General features: G+C 37.5%; 1 protein-coding gene across 3 annotated transcripts in view; it reads right to left on the bottom strand.

Annotated features, from left to right (window-relative positions):
- Window positions 1–25,305, bottom strand: part of GPCPD1 (glycerophosphocholine phosphodiesterase 1) — a 53,449-nt gene extending 28,144 nt beyond the window's left edge. For 2 of the 3 annotated variants that reach the window (XR_010751741.1, XM_066387234.1), the window contains exons 1-7: window positions 25,135–25,305; window positions 19,593–19,669; window positions 15,872–15,968; window positions 11,637–11,721; window positions 4,905–4,980; window positions 2,957–2,998; window positions 530–653 (exon numbers count right to left, since the gene is read on the bottom strand). Coding sequence is in view for 2 of the 3 variants with exons in the window: in XM_066387234.1 (XP_066243331.1) it covers window positions 530–653; window positions 2,957–2,998; window positions 4,905–4,980; window positions 11,637–11,721; window positions 15,872–15,968; window positions 19,593–19,641 (473 nt within the window). In the remaining variant the exon portion in view is untranslated. The remainder of the gene's footprint in view (window positions 1–529; window positions 654–2,956; window positions 2,999–4,904; window positions 4,981–11,636; window positions 11,722–15,871; window positions 15,969–19,592; window positions 19,670–25,134) is intronic. The other variant, XM_066387235.1, reaches the window with a different exon arrangement.
- Window positions 25,306–27,071: the final 1,766 nt, after the last annotated feature.

Genomic DNA, 27,071 nt, shown 5'->3' with positions numbered 1-27,071 from the left:
CATCCCCTCTCCCTTACACATTTTATGACTGGGATAAGTAGTATATTACTTAAGCAGTTATGGTAAAATAGTTATGGATTTTTGAACTGCAGTATCATTATGAACTGCATCCAAGTGACAGAGCTGCTTGGGGCACTGAGAAGCCAGCTCACTCATAGGTATATACCGTATGATGGCATTACAGAAAAATAAAATTACTCACTATTTAGCTATTCACACAAAGCCTTGCATCTGCTTCTTAAATTAATATAGGATTAAAAAGAAACTAAGATGGAGCTGCTATAATAACTGCTACCTTTCCTCATAGAAAGGTTTTCATTTTTAAACTACAAAAAAGTTTAGGACACTGAAGGGTATTTCCAACAATCATTTTCTGTTTATGCCATTCTGCCCTCATGTAGCACAAAACCATTCTCTTTTATCAATTTTAATACAAGCAATTTATTGCTACACTAAGAAATTTTAAATGGTATAATAAACTACACAGATATATAAGCTTGGCCTAAATAACAAATACGTGTGGTCATACCTAAATCTAGATTTTTTTAAGTTCTTCTTGGTTATTGAGACAGGAGGCTTTTCAGAATAATGCAAACGTAATCTTATTTCAGTCTGACATGTCAGCCAACCTGCATCCAAAGTCTCAACACCATCTGGCAAGTAAATAGGGAAGAACAGTAATTATTATACATATTTTATAAACAACCCAGTAAGTACAATATATGCTAACAATTCTAGTTAACATTCAGATTTTAATACACTCCAATTATATGTCACTGGTATTTCTTTCCAAGACAAATACATAGGTAGTCTTAAATTTGTCATTGAAAAATAACTTTTATATGAAGGGGGAAAAATGAAATGAATGCTAACAATAGCCATAGTTTAACAATTTAAGTAAATAAGAATTTTCTTACTAAATTCATTATCAAAGTAACATAAATCCATTTCAGAAAGAATACACATTCCAAGATGGCTTCTAACCTATAGTTGTTCCATTGTAGATTACTGTTAAACTTCTAAAGCTTCACATGAAATATTTATTCAGCTGAAACTATTGAATAGTTATAACACTAGTGCTGAGGAATGAGATATGAGACTGTAAGAGTAAAGTTGTGAGTCAGTTCTATCTTCTCACATTTACATCTTCTGCCATAAATTGCACAACTGTGATAACATTGTATTATTACTGTTTAACTTGAAGTCTCCTACTAACATAGGTAATACATTTCCCATAATACTACAGAGCTATTGATTGTTTAGGACCTAACTTTCTAAATAGGACTTAAACAAACAAACAAAAAATCAAGAAACATTTCTCCTTAGAAATATAATTTAAAAATGCTTAATAATTAGCAAATTATAAAAATAATGAGAAACCACTATCATCTCTTTTCAGAAATGGACAAAGTTAGAGAAATGGCTTTCCATCCTAAAAGTTAACTAAAGCTGAATTTAGAACAGGGGTCGAGAACCTTTTTGGCTGAGAGAGCCATGAATACCACATATTTTAAAATGTAATTCCGTGAGAGCCATACAATGACCGTGTATGTTACACATTATCCAATAAAAATTTGGTGTTGTCCCAGAGGACAGCTGTGATTGGCTCCAGCCACCAGCAACCATGAACACGAGCAGTAGGAAATGAATGGATTGTAATACATGAGAATGTTTTATATTTTAACATTATTATTATTTTTATTAAAGATTTGTCTGCGAGCCAGCTGCAGCCATCAAAAAAGCCACATCTGGCTTGCGAGCCATATGTTTCCGACCCGATTTAGAACAACAATTTCCATGCATTTATAACCATACATAGTAATTAACATATAATAGAGGCATACAATGTCAAGCATTACAGTGGAAGAAATGAGAAAACTATTCCTCCATAAAGAAAGCTCTCCAAAACATGTAGCATAAATATCATCTTTTGTAAATAAAAGAGGATAAGACTATAAAACACTAAACATTAAAGCTATTCAAGTATTTTAGATTATCTTATGGTGTAATACAAATAACCCCAAATAAAATCCAAATTCCTGTCTAAACATTGCCAAAGCATGTACATTTACTAAAGTGTATTAACATATGTCCCTAGTAAAACCACAGCCCAAACATTCAGACCTGTCCCTTCCTGTTCTGGACAGGAAAGCAAACTGGTTATCAGCAATTTATCTCTGGTTCGGTCAGCACAAGCGCACATTCTGCCCACCCCTCTGCACTGTCCGACTCCTACAGTAAAGTATTCAAAGTGAAAATGCAGTTTAGCACAACGCTGATAACGCTGACAACTGTAAGTACTCGAGTCACTGAAAACTTGAATTCTCAAAATAAAGTGTTCACTGAAGCAGAAGTGTTATACAAATGCGTAACATTTTCAACATATTCAGAGGTAGAAGGATTTTCTAATATAGTGTAAGTAAATGTTACCAACTGAGCCAGAATTACTAAAACATTCTGCTTAATCTGGATTTTACTTTAAGTATACACATAAACATACACAATAAGCAAATTTACCTTAATAGTCACATTTCACACCTTAAATGTTTAAAGCTATTAATATTTTCAGACACAATACTGTTAAAAAATTATTTTATCACTTATCTAAAATTACCTGTCAAAAACCAAAAGGATGAAATTTTAATACATAAGAATTACACTGGGTGGGGCAAAGTAGATTCACACTTGTTCATATGGAAATAATACAATAATTAATAAATAATAAAACAAGAATAAACTCTTGTTTTGCGTACTCACAACTGTAAACCTACTTTTGCTTTACCCTGTATTGGAAACTATTATTTAAGAGAATGTTATTTGTTTCTTACATTTAGCCTCTATTTTTAGTATCACACTGTCTTACTTCCCTATTCTAGTTTTCTATGCTATCTGTTTCTAATGAATGTTATATAACAGTTCAACCATATCATTAAAAATTTTTAAAAGTTGGTCTTACTGTGGATTCCAAATTGTCCGTCGTCAATAATAATTTCATTTTCTAGAATTGAAGGAAAATAGAAAACCTAGTTAAAATTCATGATGTATAAAGAATAAACAATTGATTTCCCACCTTAAGTGTTTCTTTAAAATATGAAATCTAAAATTTAAAAGCAGCCCAAAATGAATAAGCATAATTATTGTAGCCCTCAATAAAGAATTCCCTTTTAAGAAGGCTATCAAACACTAACAGTTCTTACCTATTTTGTAATTATTCATGACATTAGAAGGAAGAGAAAGAAAACTCCTCAGACAGGTGCTCTAGAGGCAACTGGGACAAACTTCTACACCCACCAATGTGTGAGACTGACAGGTTGCTAGACAACAATATCTCCCGGTTCATTTTTCAAACCAAAGGTCTTGGCACAATTAAAATGCTTATTCTTATGTAGTATATATTCTGAACTTATCTAAAATGCAATTCTCCTCAAATCTCAACTATTCTCCATTGCCAGCTGAAAGCTTTACAAACAACGTAAACTTACCTGTATACTCAGAGCTGTGAGGAACTACCAAGAGAGTAAGTTCTAGCACATGCCCTTCTAACAGAAAGTTCAACTGAATAAGTTAGGCTGTTAAGCCCTACCTGCTAAGTAACATACTAATTCTCTGCTCTTTCCCTTCCCAGTTTACTTTAAACATAAGTCTGAAATATTTGTCAAAATAAGTGTGATAGTTCCCAAATGAAGATTCTGATAGTTTTCACGCAGCTCTTAAATCTAGAACTTCTATTTTTCCAAAAGTATAAATTTCTTTTTAAAAGATCAGAAACAAAATGATCCCACTTCTCACAATAAAATATACTTAACTGCAAGATACTTTAAAATGCAAATTATTTTTAAATATTCAATACCTAATAATTTCCAACCTCAGTACAGAACTATTATAATTCTGAAGATGCTATCAGAAAACTTCTTAATACACTATCAAAAATATAACACATAAAAAGAAAGTCCAATAAAGAGGATGGAATGAGATATGTTTAAATAAGATGCGTCCATACTACAGGATAAAGCAGAATCTCTCACTACTTTCTAAACTGGTAACTAGAAAGCCATTAATTACCTTTACATTCTAATTTTCACTAGAAACTGAAAGGTGCATTTCTCAGCATTGAGTCAATTTACAGATGAATCCAAGTGGATAATTCAATGTGTGTGAAATGAAATTCAAATTCTAATCTTAGCATGGAAAAGAAATTGAAAATATTTGTATGAAGAGAAATGCCAGTTTTAGACATAAGAAAACTGAATAACTTTAAAAAAAAAAACTATCTGAATATCAATTTTAATATAGCCAGCAAGGTATTTAAGTAAATTAGGAGAAAAATGTCTGCTACAACCAAGAAATTTGAATTTATTCATACAAGTTTATTCAAGTATTTACTAGTTTAAAAAAACACACAGAACCAATCTTCTGATCACAAAAATTAGGGGATATTTCAAAGTGTATATGAAGCAATAAAATATCCCCTAATTTTTGTGAGCAGTAGAGAATAACTTGTTCTATTCTTACTATTGAAAGTTAAAAATTTAAGAATCTTTGTTTTGAATTAATTCTTTCCTCAAATGTTTTCTAAGCTCTCTGAGCAAGTAATCAAATAAAGCCATGGATGCTCAGCAAAGGAGAATGTTACTTTATAAATTACTTTGTAATTACTCCAAATGAAAATATTCTATAATAAATTAATTTAACCCAAGAAAATAAAAATAACTAGGCAAGCATTTCTAATAAAGTTTATAAAGAAAGGCAAGTAAGAATTATTTAGTTTTGAAAGACTCATGATATGCTAAGTGAAAAGTGACCTTAAACTTTAAAATAAAAATGTATTAAATCCCACTAAGCCATGTGCAGCATATTAGTAACTTTATGCATATGCCTCAAACAGATGCAGTTAATGCCCATACCTAAAGGGGTTATTGATCGTGGTTGTAGATGAGTCTCCCACTTGTGAACTATGACTTGACATGGACCACCGATAGTCTGCAATTTAAAAGTTAAATGTCTGCAATAATTTCTTTTATCTTATTTTCTACTCATGACTCCATTAGATGTTTGTGGCCTAAGTTTATACTAAACATGAAACCAAGAGATTCATCTTGTTAATTATCAATATTATATGCCCCCAATCAGGAATGTACCAGGTCACAAATCATGGTGAGTGCTGGAAGAAAATGAGGATGAGACAGTAAACAAAGAAAAATGAACTGGCACATAAATCCGTCTTAAACCCATTCTTAAATTTACCTACAATATTCAACTTTTTTCCAAGAAATTTTAATCTTTAACTGGTACTCTGTCCTAAGTTAAAGTTAACTGCAAATACACTTTATGTATGGTATGTCAGCGGTCAATGGGGTGTTACTGGATAAAGTATTTCATCTTAAGTAACTCATGAAGTGTTTGAAAAAAGCTGAAACTCTATGATCATAGGAATAGGAGGAACAAGTACTTCAAGATCAATTATCGCATGTTAATCTAGAAACTTGAGGGCATAATAAAGCTCTTTACTATATACATTTAAGAATAGTAAGATAATAGGAAGAACATCAGATTTCTCACATCACAATAATCAGTGTTTCTAAAGGACACAGGAAACCATAAAGAAAGGACACACTCATGGGTAAATATGAAGAACAAGTTTGATGAAAGGGGAACTAACATCCAGTTTTACTCTTAGTGCTTTGAGTTTATAAATTCATACAGTGTGGTAACTCCTGATATTGTACCCTGTTATCAAGTTTTCTTACTAAAAAAGAAAATCAAGCTTTCTGTGTTGTCGGTAACATCTACACTAGTGGTAGTCAACCTAGTCCCTATGCCCACTAGTGGGTGTTCCAGCTTCATGGTGGGCGGTAGCAGAGCAACCAAAGTATAAATAAAAAGATAGATTTAACTATAGTAAGTTGTCTTATAAAGATTTATTCTGCCAAACTTAGCAAAAATCCGACATAAAGTACTTGGTAAGTAATTATTATTATACGCTTTAACTTGCTGTAACTCTGCTTTATAAATTTTATAAAGTCAAGTTACTTCCCTACTTTATAAATCACCATTACTGTGGAACCGGTAGACTGTTAGAAAATTTTACTACTAACAGAGATACAAAAATGGGCAGTAGGTATAAAAAGGTTGACTAACCCTGATCTACACCAATTTAAAAACAAGAATGAACCTATCAACAACGGTTCCCAGCATAAACCTAAGAGACGGAAATATTAAGTGCTTAATTTTCCCTTAATTATTTTAAAAAATCACTAATTAAACTTACATGCCAAAATAGAACCCTTAAATACATATTTTAAAGGCAAAATTTTAACTGTAACCTTATAAGTTACTTTATTATTTTTGCTCTTTACATGTATTCTGAAGAAATGTAGTAAAATACAGGGAAGCAAAAAAACAAAAGTCACCCATTTGCACACCACTTAGGGTTAATCACTACAAACATTTTCATTCATAATCCTCAAGGCCTTTTCTGAGCATATGCTAAATATACTTTTAAAAAGCCTTAAATATATAAGCTTTTCTCTATTGTTATCTTTATATAGCATTAAATACTCTCTTCTAAGGGTGGTGAACATACAATGCAATATACAGATGATGTATTATAGATTGCACCACTGAAACCCTATGTAATTTTATTAACCAATGTCACCCCAAAAGTTCAATAAAATAGAAAAGTTAAACAAAGCTTTCCTGCAACTACATAAGGAGACTTCCATTCCAGAATATACCTTATATAAATAAGTAAATATTGTCCTAGAACATGTTACAGGATTTCAATATTGATTAAATTTAGTGAATGTACAAATGATAACAAATAAGTAGGTAATAAATGAGGCACAGTATTAAGTCGTTAAACACGAGATAATTCTGCCACTTAAAATAATCATAGGTTAAAATCTTTTTTAAAACTTGTGAGCTTTTGAAATTTGAAAACTAAAACAGCACTAGATAATCATTAAGTCACTTATCCTGGGATAATAAAGAAAATGCTCATTTTCTCTGGACAAATACCTCCTTATTAAAAGGGTTTACTTATAAATTGGTAGACTGGGTAGATGTTTTCAAAAATGTAAATGTGAAACTGCTTATTTTAAAATGTAAATTTAATTTTCATTACAACTAAAAGAAGGAGATGTGTTTAAATCCTTCATCTCCTAAATATTTTTTACTACAACTTTTCCCGTCACATTTTTCTGAATTTTTTTTTAAATATCAAACTTTCTAATCCTTGAGAGATATGGTGTATGCAATAGGAATAGGAATGTTTCTTAGCAATAATAAGCAGCCAGAAAAAAACAAACCTATTGTCCTCCTCAACTTCACCCATGTCCCCCACCATCCCAAACAAAAAAAAACATTCTCCCCACTACAAAGATGATATGGATCTATATTCTCATTGAAGTTACTAATCAAAGGTGACTTGAAAGGGTGCCATGAATATATTAATGATCAACAAGGATAAAAAGTAGGCAGAGGAAAAAATAGTTTACCATGTGCTGATTATAGTATCTATACTTAATCATATAATAGCCTTGCAAATTAAATATTTGATAGGAAATGTATTTTACTGGTAATTTTAACTCCACTCTCATACATTTTAGTTACAAACCCACTATTCACAGCATAAAACAATTTGGGATAGAACAGAATGGAGTATTTGAGTAGCAGTCCAAAGAGCTTATTCAACAGATGACTTACAATTGTGTCTACTAGCTTTCACACTATAAATTCATGCTGTTTGGTACAAAGTGTTAAAATAATGGGGGAAAAGGAACCAAGTTTTAACATATGGTGAATTCCCAAAATTTTTATGACAACTTTATTGAAACTTTAGAAGGTAATCTTAAATTTTAACTAACTGAAGTTCATTTAAAGAAGTTTTTTTAAGCCTGGCGCGTGGATAGAGCGTCGGACTGGGAAGCGGAGGACCCAGGTTCAAGACCCCGAGGTCACCAGCTTGAGCGCGGGCTCATCTGGTTTGAGCAAAGCTCACCAGCTTGGACCCAAGGTCACTGGCTCGAACAAGGAGTTACTCGGTTTGCTGAAGGCCCACAGTCAAGGCACATATGAGAAAGCAATCAATGAACAACTAAGGTGTCCCAACGAAAAATTGATAATTGATGCTTCTCATCTCTCTCCGTTCATGTCTGTCTGTCCCTATCTATCCCTCTCTCTGACTCTCTCTGTCTGTGTAAAAAAAAAAATTTTAAGAGCATTGATATTAAAAATCTTGGTAATGACTCCAAAACATGCAATCCTTTTCAAAGCTCTATTCCATTAAAACAATCTTCTACATCTTAGTAAAAAAAAGAATGGTTCCATTCTGTAAGAGGCTGCCACAATTGTAAGCATTTTGGAGTCAAGTAGAAGGTGGGTCTTTGGAGAAAAAAAGGAATAGCATCAATATCAGTCCAAGACAGTTAGCAGTACTGGTAGAATTATTTCATAATTTAGCAAATATTAAATCAGATGATTGCTGGAATATTCTCAAACATGCATACCAATAAAAATTTTTTTAAAATCTATATTTATATACACAGTCTTAATGCTTTCTTTAACAGTTACTGACATCACTCAGCTACATCGAGTACTGTGAGAAATAAACAGTTATTATTCAACATGTAGACTGGAGTTTTTGCTTTGTTTAAACCACCAAGCAAAATTATTGCTTTTCAATATCATGAAAAATGTAAATATGAACTTTAAAATTTTTACTTATTATTTTCTTCCACAATTTTGGAAAAAATATGCATGTGAAAGGGTCTCTGAAAAATTTTTATCTATGCTGTCCAAGGCCAGACCATAGTTATCTAAAAATCACTGTTTTTAATAAGACCATTAAGAAAAATGGTTGCCAAGGAATGAGTAAAACAAAGAAAGCTAGGTGGACAGAGATTTATGAGATGGCTCAAATGCAAAGTCAACAGCTATGGGAATGTAGTCTTTAGAAGAATTTTATTATATTAAGAAACCTCTGTACAGAATGACACCCTTGGGCTATTCTAAAAATAAACCATTATCTGCTTATCACAGATGGCTGAGTCTTTTGTTAAAAGATTTAAATGGAAATCAAGGGAGATTAAGAATAAAGTAAAAGTTTGTAATGAATCTAATTATCAATGAATGTTAACATCTATAAAAATTAGAAACATACATTACTGAAAAATAAAGAGCTACTTACACCAAGATGAAGAAAATATTTCAAAGACAACATAATTAAAAATTGGCTAACATTTCAGTATGATGTAGCTACCCTAATTCTAGCCATAATTACAGAGGAGTGGACATGGATTAAACAAATGTTTAAATTGCATATTAACTCAAAAACTACATTGGTAAAGATGTGAAATTAATGGACTATCTATAGGCTCACACCAATGTTTTCATTCCAGGAATATAGACTACACCTCTGTTTTCTATGTTTATATAAATTCATATTTTGATTTATCACCTGTAAAATTATTTTAATATTCAACATATTAGCACCTTATTCTAATTCTACAAAGTGTAAGAGAATATGTAGCTATGAAAAATTAAGAGAAAAAGTACATCAAGACTCGACTTCTAACCTAAAAGAAATATGCCAGAAAGAGCAAAATATAAAAGAGAATATGAATGGTAATATTTTACATTACTTACAGTAAATTTTTAGCAATGGAACGGACCTATGAAATTTATAGTTCAAACTTTTCATTTTAAAGATGAGGAAGCTGAAGTCTGAAGGTCAGTGACAAGACCACAAGACTTTTAGCTTAGGCTCTACAACTACTTGGGTAGACTACCTCCTAAAAATTTGATCCAGTAAAATTCATCTTATTACCTATTTCAGCTTTTCACTGTTTTCATAATTACTTTGCTTCTCTATTATTCTTTATATTCATAAAATATATATTCCAACAATTTGTATCATTTCATGATTTAAGATTCTTTGTATATTAGTTCTATCATTTGACAATGCACAATTAAGACAAAGTTTCATAACCATTTCTATTAAAAATTAAGTTTCATTTAAAAAGCGCCACCAACTTACAAAAAAAAAGTGTCACTTTAAGCTGGCATATGAAGGAAAGAACACTTCCAGCCATATGCTTGGGATTTTATGTAGCTATTTACTCTATTCCATGAAAAACATACTTACCATAGCAGCCCCTGCATCACACGGTACATGTGTACACGATACAGAGCACCTACTTAAAGAAACACACTCACCAACACATACTGTAAACTTTTGCAAGTATTACAAGGGGGAAAAACTTGTTTTCTTACTGTAAGCAGACTTCTTGCCAATTTTTTCAAAATGGCCTTTTGTACTGATTTGCTGCTTTTGGTTACATTTTTAATTAAGAGGGGAAATACTATAGGTTGGCTTAATTTAACCTGTTGACAATAGTCTTACTTTAGAAAACTGTGCCCAAAGGACTCATTATGATTTTTCTTGTCCAAACATCCCTTTAAGTAAAATATAGTTGATTTCACATATTACAAATTTCACATATCAGGATCCATAAGTAAGCTTTCAATGCCATGAATGCTACATACAACCTATGTATTCATGCACAATTGTTCAATTTACACTGAAGAACTATGTCATGATGCATACCCCTTACACTAAAGAAATGATCTTTTCTTAAGTCATAAAGTGAGACTCTTGTCAAGATAAGCCAACACAATTATCAACCATAATGTAATTTAAGTTTAATTACTGAGTATTTACAATATATTCTCAGAATAAGAAACGTAATAGGTGCAAAAGACAGCTGAAGTGGGTTTGTCAGTTTTTTCTGTTTTATAATGGTGGCTAAGAAAATAACTAACAGTGGCTGCTTGCATTTTTCACGTGTAACAAGTATTCATGACCCAAACGGGAAAGAAAATTTTTTAAAAGTTCTATCCATGCTTTGCTTCTTAGTGTCCTGCCTAAGCCCTTGTTCACATGCAGCCCAACTGTGTTCCAAGATAAAACTCTGAAGGAAAAGAATCCTTTCAGCAAGTAAGTATCTTTAAAATAAGAGGAAAAGAATCAACTTTTTTCTTCTATGAAAACAATCCCAAAGTAATAAAGCACTGTGAGCAAGCAGATTAGATTTAACAGATACTCCAAAGGCCTTCAGGAAAGATCCTGGTCTAGCAACACCACTGTTGAGAAAATCTAAAAGAAACGACTTCAGTTTTGACAGAAGTTTAACAATGCAGCCGCTGAAAGATGGCTGCTATAAAAAATTTTTTTTAAAATAATTACTCACTGAAAGCTGGTTACATACTCCTCTAAATGTACTTATACAACATAAGGATTAAAAAACAAAAAGAAAAACCCTTGCAACTGGTTACTAGTACTTTACAAAAGTTCCAGAAAATGCATACCTACCTATCAAGGACATTTATTTACCATTAAAACCTATTTCATGACAATATTGCAACATACTTACTATTAGTCTTTTAAAAATTCCATTCTACCTCTGAAGTGGTTACTTCCTTGCCTTTTGGTACTAAAATGTTATTAATCTAAAGTTCTAGTTTCCTTATTTGATCAAAACAAACTCATTTTACTTTTAATGTATCCAAACAAATTGGTTACTTTTGAAAGAAATCAGTCTGCTAAAGAAACTGGAAACTAGATGAAGAAAACATACCTTTGGTTCTAAGAAGCACCCTTTGAAGTAGCGATACTGAAGTGATACTCCTCTACTGAGTACAACAGTTGCTTTCCATAACATACTGTGAGGGTAAAAAAATTAAAGCAGCAGCATCAATATCAAACTAAAATGCAAAGAGACATCATAATTCATAAAACCCCTCAAATAAGGTCTGTGACCCATACCACTTATCTGTTCCTACACAAAATTTTACTTTCAGTCTAATCTGTACCAGGTCCTGGGAACATACTGATGAATAAGGCAGAAAGAGCCCATCTTCAAGGAGATTGCTTCCTTGTGTGGGTAGAGAAACAAACAGCTGACCACCATACATAGTAAGGGCTATCTAACCTTTCTGATGTGACAGGAAGTTTTGGAGGAGCTTTTGGATGGGAGATCTCAATGAAGAAGAACTGTCTGAGCTCAGACAAAATGGTAAATAATGGAAGGAACCAGCCATACCAAGAGCCAGAAGTATTCCCAGCAGAATACGCAAGTTGTACAGAGATGGGAGCGAGAGTCAGACTTTCTACTTAGCTAAAGATGTTGCATGGCTGCTAAGAGGCTCTAGGGCAAAGCCAGTAAATCACTCCTGTTCCCAAGTGTCCCTTGTTCTAACTGTCCTGCCTAGCCTTGGGCTATTTCCTTAGCCAAGCAATCAGTATCTGTATCTCATTTGTCTCAACTCAATGTCTTCCTCTGACCTATACTATTCTAAAACTTTGACTCAAAGTAAAAAATGCACTACAATTCATGATTAGAACTGATTTTTAGCTTCAAATCATAGACTAGCATTATCCAAAGTGTGGTCCCAGGACCATCAGTACCACCTGGGAGGAGCTGGTTAGAAATGCAAATTCTCAGGCCACACCTAGACCTAAACCTAATTAAAAACTCTGAGGGTGGGGTCCAACAATCTGTAATTTAGCAGGTGACTCTGATGACAAACACTTAAGTTTGAGAGCCACTGTTACAGACCAGGACCCAAACATTAATTCTTCATGAACAGTTCAGTGAATAAATGGCAGCTCCAAATGTTCTTCCACAACACCAGATGGCTTGCACTGCTCCCCACCTGGCTCTGCCAGGCTTTAGGGCATTATCTTATCCTCACTCTGACTTAACTGTGTGGTTCCTAAGAAATAACCACAACCAGCTGTCAGCCATGGTCCTACCTTCAGCAATCAGAATAACATGGTAGTAACAGAATACATATACCCTGGAAGACTCTGATTTCATAGGTCTGGGTGGAGCCTGATCATGAGGCATTTCATAAAACTCCACAGGGCACTGGATATGTATCATCGGTTGAGAATCACTACTATAAAACAAGGATAGCAAATGCTTGGCATTTGTGCCCGTTATGATGTTTCCATGATAGGCCTCAGAATCATTTTCAACACAGGACTCTAGGCAAACTCTACCAACTATACGGTGAAATGTATTTCCCATCACTGCTACCAAAAAACAAACATACAAAAAATTCCCAGTACTATTTCATTTATAAAATAGTAAGCTAGAGTATGAAATGAGCCCCAGATGTGTACATTAGAATTAGTGGAAAGCTTTGGAAAATGTACTGGGGTCCCTCTCTAATGCACTATTTCTCAACCTCCAGGAGTAAACTCTAGGGATGTATATTTAAAAACCCCTAAAAGCGATTCTAATGTGCACTCTTGGTTAAGAACAACGAAATGAAGAGAAGAGATGGAAAGAGCAAGCAAAGAGTCTTTCTATTCCAGTTCTCTACGCAAATGTACCCAAGTTAAAGATGAGCCAGAACTGCTCAGTGATGTCAAGAATGAACAGAACCTGATGAAACTCAAGATAATCCAGGAAGGAGGAGCAGTGAGGTTAGAGCTCCTGGCAGATTTTGAATTGTCCTCATGTCCTTCCCCAAAATCTACAAGCAGAGCAAGTAAAATCACAAGTGACCTACATTTTCTGCATTACTAGTAAACAATACCAAGACCTTCAAATTAACTGTTAGTAGAAAAAAAAATACAACAGAGCTCTTGTTACCACAAAGGCTTGTGGGGATGGAAAGGCTTACGAGACTTTGTGAAGAACGGGTACAGAGGACTTAGATGCAGACCGAAATCCCAAAGAAACTCAACCCTAAAACATAAAGCTGGTGTCCAAAGGTGACACATGCTTGCCTTTTGTATCAGCTTGTGTCATCTTCTTGTATCATCTACTTCCTTCCTGCTTGTGAAGCACTGTTGATCTGCCATATATGAATCCATTACATTTCAGTGTATGTCACAATGTGAAAATGGCAGCTCGTTACCTCATTCTGTCCACATGGTTTTGATGAGGCTGGACAAAATAGACTTAAGACAGGTGACAGGGCAGCCCAAAAGTTCAGAGCAGAGAAGTGTTTTGGGAACAAGTTTAGAAAGATATGGGGTTTCACTTCACAGGAGTGGCTGATCCGAAAATGGAGGAAAAAATAGCCACTTGAAAGGAATAAACATTTCATTACTCTGTGATTCTAATATGATCTGTCAATAGAACTTGACTTGTGGCTGAGAAAATTGCCACACTAATAACAAATAGCAAAAAGGGTGGGGTTTTTTTTAGCTTACATTATGGTATTATTTTCGTTTCCTTGTTATTTTCTTTTGCTTTGTCATCGGTGCTTCTCAAATTATATGCTCTGAAGGCCCAGTTTTTGTTTGTTCATTTGTTTTATCCAATCTGTCTTGCAACTGAATGTCTGGTCGACGTACCCAGTTCAACAAAATGAGTCCATGATGACATGCATGGATGCCCTACATGTCAAACTGTGATAAACATTTCTAAATCCTTGCTCTCAATGTTTCTGTATTTCTTACATCATGCACTGATTTAATAAATGGGTTTTGTCTAGCACTGGTCCATAGGCCACATTTTTAGTAGCATTGCTCCACATGAAAACAAATTTTGAGTTTCATTTGTTTCTTTTAAGAGACAGAGAGAGGGACAGACAGAAAGGGAGAGAGATGAGAAGCCTCAACTCGTCGTTGTGGCACTTTAGTTATTCACTGATTGCTGAACCAGCTGAGCCACTGACCCCTTGCTCAAGCCAGCGACCGTGGGCTTCAAGCCAGCAACCTTTGGGCTCAAGCCAGTGACCATGGGGTTATGTCTATGATTCCATGCTTAAACCAGTGACCCCGACATTGGTGTTTTGAACCTGGGTCCTCAGCATCCCAGGTCAATACTCTATACACTGCACCACCACCTGGGCAGGCAGAATTTGAGTCTCATAACCAGCAAAGATGGCATTTCTTCTTAGGTGGATTACATGTATTTATATTCTATTTAGAATCTCCTCATCTCTCCTCACTACCCTTACACACACATACATCGTGACAACCTGTAACACTTCTAAGTATCCCCAAGTGGAGAAGTACCACCTTCGCTGACATTTGCTGAGTCTACCCTATCTGTGCAGATGAGGTAACATAGGCCTAGTTATATGAGCTCTGCCCAAGATCCCAGTTAACTGCAAAACTGAATGAAATCAGCACCCAGACCTACCTTTCTCCAGCCCAATGCATCAGTACACCCAAGCTTAGTTTAATGTGGTTATTTCTTTTTTCTTTTTTCTTTTTAATTCATTTTAGAATGGAGAGGGAGAGACAGAGAGAGAGAAGGGGGAGGAGCTGGAAGCATCAACTCCCATATGTGCCTTGACCAGGCAAGCCCAGGGTTTCGAACCGGTGACCTCAGCATTTCCTGGTCGACGCTTTATCCACTGCGCCACTATAGGTCAGGCTTTAATGTGGTTATTTCATGTGCACAGTGAACTCATTTTGTTATATTAGCTAAGATATCTAAATAAGTATGTGTCCATTCTGTTACTTTTAGTTAATACTATACAAACATCTGAAAAAATTATATAGGCTAAAGCAAAAATTAGATTTTTATCAAGAACATGTACTGGAAACCAAAAGATACTGCCTAAAAGGGTTCTTTTAAAAAAAAAAACCAACATAAGCCTATTATTTAGAAATGTGGTAGTAACTACCAGAAGAACCAACTAAAAATTGAAAATGGTTATTTGAAAAAATAAAAATAAAAAGAAAATGGTTGTTTGAGAGGTACAGAACTGTAGAACAGATGAACTTTTCCTCACAACAAACTCTTAAAGCTACTTCACACTTTATACCAAGCTATCTCAGAAGCCCCTAAATTTATAATCTGCATGTCACAATGATTCTGTAAGCTGACATTCCCATGCTTACCTTTCTCCTGTCTCATTCTCTGGAAGAAAAGCCACAGCATTTTGAGGATTCCAGTTTCCCAAGGCATCACAGCTTCCGCATACTGCAAAAACTTCTCCTAAAGAAACACGAGTGACAACGGCATAAATAGAAAAGTTTCACATTTAATTTTAGAGAGCAAGAAAAGACCAGCCAGCTGAATTAGTTCAACCAGATGCGAAGTCCCCTTAGTGGAGATTGAGGATCCTCACTGGAAACAAGGGTTTGGACCGAGGGTACCACACTAACACCTGTGTTATTACGCTGACCCACTTCTACAGAACAAAAGCCAGAGACAAAAAACGATGTAGAGGAATGGTGTTTTCTTCACTCATTCAAATACTTATTGAGCCAATAATAAGCACCAAGAAGACAAAATGATCAAACCATTGTCTCTGCTCAAGGCAGCTTCCAATTTAAAGGGGAAAATCACTAAATGCATATAAGTATTCTAAAAAAATAAAATTGATATATTTCAGGAGCTCAAACAGTAGCTATTAACAAAGAGAAGATCAAGAAAATTACTGGCCCTGGCCGGTTGGCTCAGCGGTAGAGCGTCGGCCTGGAGTGCAGGAGTCCCGGGTTCGATTCCCGGCCAGGGCACACAGGAGAAGCACCCATCTGCTTCTCCACCCCTCCCCCTCTCCTTCCTCTCTGTCTCTCTCTTCCCCTCCCGCAGCCACAGCCAAGGCTCCACTGGAGCGGGGATGGCCCGGGCGCTGGGGATGGCTCTGTGGCCTCTGCCTCAGGTGCTAGAATGGCTCTGGATGCAGCAGAGCGACTCCCCAGAGGGGCAGAACATCGCCCCCTGGTGGGCATGCCGGGTGGATCCCGGTCGGGCGCATGCAGAAGTCTGACTGCCTCCCCGTTTCCAGCTTTGGAAAAATGAAAAAAAAAAAAAAAAAAAATCAATGGGAAAAGAGAAATGTAACAACAATAAAAATCCTCAAAAAACACTGAAATACCTAATACGCCTTTAAAAAAATGACTATTGTTTCATCAGAACACTTCTCATCAGTAAGACAAACCAACATACAGCTATCATCTATATTTGCTAAATTGCATATATTTAGCAAAAGCCTACACCTTCCTAGATATAAACATGCATAAGTCTTTCACTTTATATCAACATATTCTGAATTAATATAATTAAAATTCATAAAGAAAAAGATAATGAACTGAGCTCAAACGATAAAGTTCAAGACCAATTCCTTCACATTCTGAGAGTAGCCTGGTTTCAGCTTTAGGCACTACTCTGGTTAAGACTAGAATTACAGCTAGTTGGTTTAGCCCCCTGCATGAGCATTTTGTAAGCATGGGCTATAAAACTTAACTAAAACTGTATGTAGGAAAGTCATTTACAAGTTTTCAGAGTTCTAAATACATGTGTATAATGCACAGGGCAACTGTATATGAAGATTTTATGCCAAAATATTTCAAATACTTTAATTCTTTAAAGTAACCAGAGTTTTTACAATTAATTTAGGTTAGCATACCTTCTCTGATTTTTTTAAAGGATAAACACTGTTGCTAAACACAAGGCACAAATATTCATTCCCAAGATTGTATATGTTGCTATGCATATCACAGCACATACTGTGGCTCCTAGCTAAAGTACAGAGTACCAGAAAATCACTGATTTGGCCCATTATACTTCCGTTAGAAAGGAGAGGCTCATTCAAAGTTTTTCACGGAGTCAGTTATTTGTTGGCCCCACACAAAACAGCTGCTACTCTTTGCTCTGGAAAGAACATGGAGACCCCAAATAGAAAAAGTAAAACTTAGGCAATCTGTCAGTTCACTCTTTCCTCCTGTAAGCGCTCCTATTTTTACCAGTTTCCCTCTTGCTACGTTTCTGTTTTTCTGTTGCCTTTGAATATGACCTCTATGAGGAAAGGGAACAATTTTTACTACATTAAACAGATCTCTTATTTTAATTAGCTTTCATTTATAAAAGATTTATAAAGACTGTAAAGGAATTTGCGAACAGCACCCCCACATATTCTTTTCACTGATCCCTCTGACCTCACCCCTCTCAACATTCAGCAGAGAACACTTCCTCCTCCCTGACAAGGAAATCAAGGTGATGGGAGAGAGTTGGAGGAGATGGAGTTTTTCTTAACATCCCCTCCCTGTCCCTCTACGGCCTATCCTTCCCACCTACATATTCATCTGCATTCATATCCACCATTACCTTCCCTAGTCCTTGAGAATATGAGTCCCCTCTTGCCAAGCTGACCCTTCTATGGCTAACTGTGTGGTCAGTCTATTTGTCTGACATGGCCAGCTCCTTCTAGCTAACCTGCCTTTGTACAATTCCCTAAAAGGGGATGATATATATAGTTCTTCATTCAGTCTTCTCCCACAGAGAAGGCTGCACACGAGACAGGAGGTGAGCACCTGACCTCACCACCCAAGGGGTTTCACCTATCAGCTGATTAGCAACCTTCAATCTGTAGAATCTTGGAGATGTACCAAATTATGTTGGCTAAAAATTTGCACTTAGACACACAACTCTGTCAACTGCAGGAACAGCTTCTAAAACAAAAATGCTAGGTCCTGGCCGGTTGGCTCAGCGGTAGAGCGTCGGCCTGGCGTGCGGGGGACCCAGGTTCGATTCCCAGCCAGGGCACATAGGAGAAGTGCCCATTTGCTTCTCCACCCCCTCCTCCTTCCTCTCTGTCTGTCTCTCTCTTCCCCTCCCGCAGCCAAGGCTCCACTGGAGCAAAGATGGCCCGGGCGCTGGGGATGGCTCCTTGGCCTCTGCCCGACGCCCCTGAGGGGCAGAGCATCGCCCCCTGGTGGGCCCCCTGACTGTCTCTCCCTGTTTCCAGCTTCGGAAAAATACAAACATAAATAAATAAAAAATAAAAAAATAAAAAAAATAAAAAAATAAAACAAAAATGCTAGATATATAGAGTAAATCAATCATTCACTCATTATTTGAACACATATGTACCCCTGCTATGAGGCAGGCATTGTGTAAGGTGTGGGAAATTCAGTATGAACAAAACAAAGTAACATTTTCATAGAATTTATCATCTATCCACAAACAAAATTACTCAAGTAATTCCATAAAAGTCTGTAAAATATGCTGAAGTCCTGGAACCTTGAATTTCACAGGAACCTTCACTTAAGCTGGAAGTGGGAGACCGTGGTAAAGAGAGTTAAGGGGGCACACAGATCTAGGCAGAGGAAATAATTTGAGAAAGTCCCAATGGTTCTAGAGAAGGAATGCCAGATTTGAGGAACTGGCCAGTGTGGCCAGAGTATATCAAACAAGAAAGTATATAACTCAGGGATGATACTGTTTGACATTCTATCTTACATCAAAATTACTTCACACTGCTTAAGTAGACAGCAAAAAATTATAAAGCTAAAAATAAAAACTTACACATAGGGAAAAAAGGTATTTTAGCCAAATATTTTGCCAATGTCTTGCACTAGTAAAATTTCCCTCATTTTCATGCTACTTAAAAATCATAGCCCAATTATCTTTATCATGCACAAAAGTAAATAAAATCACAGCTTTCTTGGAAAATATGAGGTTTTTGTTTGTTTTTTCCTTGAGTTTTCTATGCTCCAAACACATTTGTGACATTGGGCAAGCCATAAAGATATTTTCACCTAAAAATTAGACCCACTCTAATAACAACTCCATATTTAAAATAAGCCAGATAAGAAAAATGCTCATTTATAATACCTGGTAATAGACTTCCTCTTATTTCAAAGGTAACCTGAGAAGGTGTCATTCTGATGGATTTATTTTAGGATGCTGTGCTAGGAAGAAAAAGAGAAGACATCATTTAGAGTATATGAAAATATTAGCTTTAGATAGCTACACAAAAACCAAAATGAATGTTAATTGTGAGCAAAATATTTCAGAGACTTTATATGAAGAGACTGAATTACTTCGGAAGTACCTAGTGCATTTTAGAGCCTATAATTTTACAAACCTGTTTTGTAAGAAATGTATGGACCATAAAAACTGCAAAACAAGTGTGCCTCCCCCCAATTTTTTTAAAGATGCAAGATCCTCTCTCTTGTCACATATTTTCTCTTCTGATAAGCAACTGTTCTGACCTCAACCTACCTTTCCTGACGAGGTCCATGTTATGATGAAAGAAAAAAAAAATCCTATGGATATAAAAAGACTTAGCTCAATGTTGACTGGATAGCTCAGTTGGTTTAGAGCACTGTCCTGCTATGCTAAGGTCACAGGTTCGATCCCCGGTCAGGGCATATATGAGAATCAACCAATGAAAGCATAAATAAGTGGAACAACAAATCAATATTTCTCTCTCTCTCTCTTAAAATCAATCAAAAAAATTTTAAATTCCAATCATGTTGTTATTCTAAATCATTTCTATTAACTATTTTAAATTGTTTATTTGCATTTACTTCACACCTTACTTTATATTTTAAAAAAACTCCTAAAGAAACTCTCATAGCTATACATTTTTTTAATTTCCCTTTTGTTCTTCCGTGGCTCCCTGCAAACGCATGCATTACTGTGCAATGGCCATTTAATGAACACTGTTAACCACACTTCTAAGTCAAGGTAGATAGATCTATAGTAGTGGTTCTCACTGGAAGCAGTTAAAAAAATTATGAGGGCCCTGGCCGGTTGGCTCAGCGGTAGAGCGTCGGCCTAGCGTGCGGAGGACCCGGGTTCGATTCCCGGCCAGGGCACACAGGAGAAGCGCCCATTTGCTTCTCCACCCCTCCGCCGCACTTTCCTCTCTGTCTCTCTCTTCCCCTCCCGCAGCCAAGGCTCCATTGGAGCAAGGATGGCCCGGGCGCTGGGGATGGCTCTGTGGCCTCTGCCCCAGGCGCTAGAGTGGCTCTGGTCGCAATATGGCGACGCCCAGGATGGGCAGAGCATCGCCCCCTGGTGGGCAGAGCGTCGCCCCATGGTGGGCGTGCCGGGTGGATCCCGGTCGGGCGCATGCGGGAGTCTGTCTGACTGTCTCTCCCCGTTTCCAGCTTCAGAAAAAAAAAAAATGAGAAAAAAAAAAAAAAAAAAAAAAAAAATTATGAAATGAAGAGATAGTTTATTATCAATTTTTATTAATTTTCAATTACAGCTAACATTCAGTGTTATATTTATTTCAGCTGTACAGCCTGCTTAATAGTTAAACATTCATATAATTTATGAAATAATCCCCCCCCATAACTCTAGTGCCTGCCTGGCACTGTGCATAGTTATTACAGTATTATTAACTACATATATTCCCTGTGCTGTGCTTTACCTCCCTGTGACTCTTTTGTACCTACCAATTTGTACTTCTTAACCCCTTCACCTTTTCACCCAGCCTCTGATCCCCCCTCCGACCTGGCAACCATCAGTCTGTTCTCACTGGAGGCAATTCTGCCCTTCAAGAGTATTTGGCAACATTGGGAGACATTTTTCTGATTGCCACAATTGGGGGTGATGTTAGCCCAGGACTGCACAAGATAGCTCTCCACATATCACTTTAACTGTCCAGGGCTGAGACTGAGAAACCTGATCTCTAATACTATCCAGAGAGCTGCTGTGGGGATCAAGGCTTCAGGCTCATTGTTAGCTATAAACTATGTATCATCCCATTTATATCAATTACAAAATATAAATGTTGAATACATATATAAACAAGAGCATCAATGTGGTTTCACATCACTTGAATAACAACTTCCCTATTTGGCAACTTTATCATTTCAGTTAGAAAACCCGGCAGCACTTGAAAAAAATCTGTCCTTGATCAAAATCATTTCTAAAATATTTTAATCTACTCTCTAAGGGTACACATGATCTATTTAAAGCACATACATCCACTTCTAGTACTGCTAATGAATCTCCTAAATCTAAAAATGCCTCAATTGTTGACCCCACAAAATAACCTATTATTTTTTATGATTAGATTTTGCTGTTGAGTTATGTTAAAACTTTTTAAAATTAAATTTACTAGGATGACATTGGCTAATAAAATTACATAGGTTTCAAGGGTGCCATTCTATAATGCATCATCTGTAAACTGCACTGTGTTCACCGCCTCATCACCCTTTCCTCCCCTTCACCCTTTTCTACCTCCACTACTCTCCAAATAACCTATTATGCAAATATCTTAATAGTTTTTTTAACATGACATGATATAAATCTGAATATATAACTCTGAGTACAAATATTTCCTTTTCTAATAACTAAAGTGGCTCATAGAAGCACTGTAATCTTCCACTTAAAATTTTTTTATCAGGTCACTTAGCATGGTGAACACACAATACAGTGTACATAGATTTGTTGTAGAACTGGGCACCTGAAACCTGTATAATTTTAGGTAATCAGTTGTCAAATTTACTGCATTAAATGATAAAATTATCTAAATTTAATTTAATAAAAGGGAAATCAATTGATTATTAAAATTGAGCCTTTTATTCTTAAGGTTGCTATAAGAATGGCTATAGTAACTTGGCTGGACACAGCTGCAGTAAATGTACTACACAAAGCTATAAAAGCACAAACACACCCCCACAAAAGTTCCCAAGTGTCAACAAAGCATAATCTTCCACTTGGACTGCCAAAAGTCTTAAAATTTGGTTTAATGTCCACCCCACTCTCCCACTTTAATACCATTCAAACAAAAGCTGGGGGGAGCTGCTGCTGCAGCAGTTCACTGGATCGTGGACAGAGGCCAAAATTCTGGTGCAGGACTGCAGCACCCAGCTATCACCAAAACAGCAGTGAGGAAGTAAAATACTGTTCTGTGGTGGAACGTGAAATTTACACACCCGACACTTCCTCTTCATCCAAACAAGCAACTCCCCCCAAAATCAAAACAAATCAACTTGAATGGGTATGTGTGTGTGTTGTTTTCCAAATATACATAAAACAAGATGAGCTGATTGTATATGTAATTTAACCAACTCAACTATTAACTCACATACAGGTTGTTTCCTGAAACAGGTTTGCTTTGCTTTTTGTTTTTAAATATAACCTCCATTTTGTCCTTTTTGAAGATACATATTACATAGCATTCTCATCTGAGATTCTGAGTAGGATTTAACACTATTTTAATACTTTTTAAAGATGTAAGCAAAAAAGAAGAGGTTCAAGCAATTAGCAAAGCATGACATTATAATTTACACTTAAAAATATTTCGCCTGACCAGGCGGTGGCGCAGTGGATAGAGCGTCAGACTGGGATGCAGAGGACCCAGGTTCGAGACCTCAAGGTCGCCAGCTTGAGCACGGGCTCATTTGGTTTGAGCAAAAGCTCACCAGGTTGGACCCAAGGTCGCTGGCTTGAGCAAGGGGTTACTCTGCTGTAGCCCCACGGTCAAGGCACATATGAGAAAGCAATCAATGAACAACTAAGGTGTCGCAACGAAAAGCTAATGATTGATGCTTCTCATCTCTCTCCGTTCCTGTCTGTCTGTCCCTATCTATCCCTCTCTCTGACTCTGTCTCTGTAAAAAAAAATTCTGAGTTTACACTACCTGGCAAAATAAATTTCACTCTCTTTTTCTCAAAGCAACTATACAATACATGATCTTACTAATTTACCAGCTTAGGGGACAAAAGGGAGATTTAAGCAAACCAAGGTACAGGAACATTTAGTTTAGAGCTAACTTGAAGTCATAGATATTTTTAGCTAAAACATGTTTCTCTGGCCAAAAAGAACATCTCTCACTGTTTTCTCCAATTTTTTTCCAAAGAAAAATCTGTTTCCAACCCTCCCTGCTCTTTCCTAGACTCCAACACCTTTGAGGTTCACACCCCGCTGTAAGAAAGGAATATATGAAATGCCTCCACTTACCTGAGTTAATTTCTGTTCATTCTGGTGGAGGGTCATTATGACCCCAGGCTACTTTGTGCCAGTATTTTAATCAAATGTATGTAGACATGAATGGACTTTTATTAAGAAAGCATTTCTGGATTTCATTAAGCCAAGTAAATTTCTTAACCACTTTGTAAACAATGCAGTCAAGTTTTTCCAAATGTTTTCCACTTCATATTATCTTGATACTATTTTTTTTTACATATTCTCACATATTTTTCCTTGGTTAAGTTACACACAAAAATTTCACCCATCTACTTTTCATACATAAAATTTTTCTCACTCTGCCACTGTGAGAATTCTTTTGTGGTCATTATTTCTCTGAGTCCAACTTTCTAAGTCTTCTTTTTGTCTAGAATATTGGTTCTCCCTAGTTCTTAAATCAGGAACAGATAGGGCCACGTGCAGCTTTACCTGTTTGTTTTGTGTTATTTGTAGCTGGAACATTAGGTGTTGGAAAAAGTGCTGACAGATATAGCCTGTATTTACTTTTCAGCTAAGTCACAACTGTCAGACATGGAGCAAGATGGAGAAACGTTTAGGGGAGGAGTAGTCGGTAAGAGCTGGGGCAAAATGGGGAAGGTGACAGAAGAGGACTATAAAAAAGACATCATCAGGTCCAAACAAGCCGCTTGGTTCCAACAGTTCCCCTGTGCTGGCGCTGGGTCAGACTCCACAGCTGCCTCGAGGTGACAGGACTCTTCTCTACAATTCAGGCCGAGCTGCTTTCTAAGCGGGCAGTGGGGGGTCAGAGGAGGGGCTGATAAAGCATCGAACTGATTGAACCCAAGGCAAACTGAAGCGCTTTGGAAAAAGTAACAGCTTTGGAGAGAAGAGCTGCTGTCTTAACACTGGATGGAAGGCACCGATGTCTTTTCCCGGAACCTTTTCCCAGGACAGTGAGACACGTTGGTCTCTCGGAATAACTTAATCATCTAAGCATGTCCTGGACTACGAGGTTAGGCAACATCATCCAAATAAGCGGTTGTCAAAACACCGCGACTCAGGGACAGATGGGGTGCGCGGTGGCGGGCGAGGGGCGCGGGGGCGCGCAGCCGACTTCAGCTGCGTCCCGTTCCCGGACCCGGGGCTCCGGCCACGCGGGGGGCTCTCACTCCCTCTGCATCCTGGCTTATCGGGAAGACTTCGCGAGTTTCTCAGCGGGGAACGAAGCGCCCGGCAGCCCCGCGGAAACGTGACAGCAAACAATAAAAGTCGTCCTAGATAGATGTCAGCCCCCGAAGTGCCGGAGAAAGCGTCCAGGCCGCGGCTTCCCCGGCAGGGAGCGCCCGGCCCGGGCTGGCGACACTGTCCCCCCGTCGGCCCCGCCGCGTCCCGGGCCCGGCCGGCCGTCCTGACAGCTCGGCTGCCACGTGAGCAGCTGCCCAGGCCCCCGCACCGAGCGTCCGGGCCGCCCGGGTGCCCGTCTCACCTGCCGGGTCCGCGCGTCCCCGTAGCCGCCGCCGCCGCCGCGCCCGAGACCGAGTGCCGCGGGCCGGGATGCCGGGCTCCGGCCGTCTGCGCTTCACCAGCGCTGCCCAAAGCGGCCCGCGGCGGCGCCCAGCGGCAGGAAGCGCCTGCGCTCAAACCGGTTTCAGCTGCTCCAGACCAAACCGCCAGGCCACCCCGCGGGGCGGGGCCGGCGGGCCGGCGGGGCGGGGCCTGACGTCACGCCCTGCGCCCTCCGGACCAATCGGCGGCCGCGCGAGGGGGTGCGGGCCCTGCGTTCCTGGAAAGGGATCGCCTCAGCGGCCGAGGGTGGCCCGGCATCCCCGGGGCTTCCGCCGCCTGCCTACTCTGAGCGATGACACAGGATACCTGGCCGGTGATCATAGGCGCGTACCTTGGTCCCCAAAACTATTTAGGACAACTATGTGTGGAGGCTGGTGATGCAATACTGAATTGTTTTTTTCTCACCTTCAAAAGTGAGGGAAATCAGCAGGCCAGATGTTTTCTGAAAACTTTGTTTCGTAAAACACAACAACAAGCACGCTTGGATCACATCTTTAATGCTGAAAGTGAGAATTAGGTGACTTAAGGTGGTGGGTAGTTTATACCTATGGCGATGGAAAGTCTGGTGTATAAGCCAGCTGATCGCTTAGCAGAGGTTAGAACTGCATTCTGAGGATAATCAGATCTGTATAGCCAGATCCCCAGGGTATTTTTATGCAAATTAAAGTTTGAAGGAACTTTTCTAAAGGTTAGGAAGGTTCTATGCCAAAGTTGTACTCATTAATTTTCAAAGGGGGAAAAAATCGTCACTACCCAAAAAATTTTAAAAAGGAAGAAAAAAGAAAAAAAAAACTAAAACAGGAGTTTTTTCCTCTCCTTTGATGGTCCTAGTGTGATAAGGTGCCAAAAAATTGCAAAAATTGTTAACATTAGTATTTTAAAAGGAAGCGTCAGGCCCCCTTACCCCTCCTCTCTGAAAAGAAGAAGAAAAAAAAAAACAGAGAAAGAGATTAAAGGGGCAAAAGTTACTTAGTAACTAATCATAGTTCTCTGGAAGGACTGAGGCTACTACTTGCTAGACAACAAAGAGGATAAAACTTCCTCTTCCTCCTCCTTAAGATCCTTTAGGAGACAATGTTTACATATCTTAATTAAAAATTCCTACACTGATTCTAACTCTTCCTCCCCTCCTGGAGTCCTGAAAATGACTTATACCTCTAGAGAAAGGGATCAGGAGCCCACTCCCTTTGCTGGAAAAACCTGCATTCTGTAACATTTTATATGCTTTCTAATAATCATTCCTTTTGAAATCCTTTATATGTATTTATATAAAAACTTGAAACAAAACAAGTGGGGAATAAGCTAGCCCTATCACTTTTAGCAAAGGAAGTTTCATTTAGCTTCTTTCCTTATCCTAAGCCAAGGGTCAGGAACCTATGGCTCGTGAGCCAGATGTGGCTCTTTTGATGGCTGCATCTGGCTCGCAGACAAATGTTTAATAAAAAAAAAAAAATGACGTTAAAAATATAAAACATTCTCATGTATTTATACAGTCCATTCATTTCCTACCGCTTATGTTCATGGTTGCGGGTGGCTGAAGCCAATCACAGCTGTCTTCCGGGACAACACCAGATTTTTATTGGATAATGCTTAATGTACATGGGTCGTTGTATGGTTGTTGTATCACGGAATTACATTTTAAAATATGTGGCGTTTATGGCTCTCTCAGCCAAAAAGGTTCCTGACCCCTGTCCTAAGCTAACCATTTCATTGTGGCAACAAGGATGGGTGGTAGACACTAGAAGATTTGGGAATGTCTTTGCCGGGTATGTAAAACAATTACCACTACTGTGTTCTCTTGTGGTCTTGATTATAAGAATACTTTTTCCTTTTAATAGATCCTATAGATAGATGTTG

This window comes from Saccopteryx leptura, chromosome 5 (genome assembly GCF_036850995.1).
Source record: "Saccopteryx leptura isolate mSacLep1 chromosome 5, mSacLep1_pri_phased_curated, whole genome shotgun sequence".
Lineage (NCBI taxonomy): Eukaryota > Metazoa > Chordata > Mammalia > Chiroptera > Emballonuridae > Saccopteryx > Saccopteryx leptura.
Note: the sequence above shows the minus strand (reverse complement) of the source record. Positions and strands in the feature narration are given on the sequence as shown.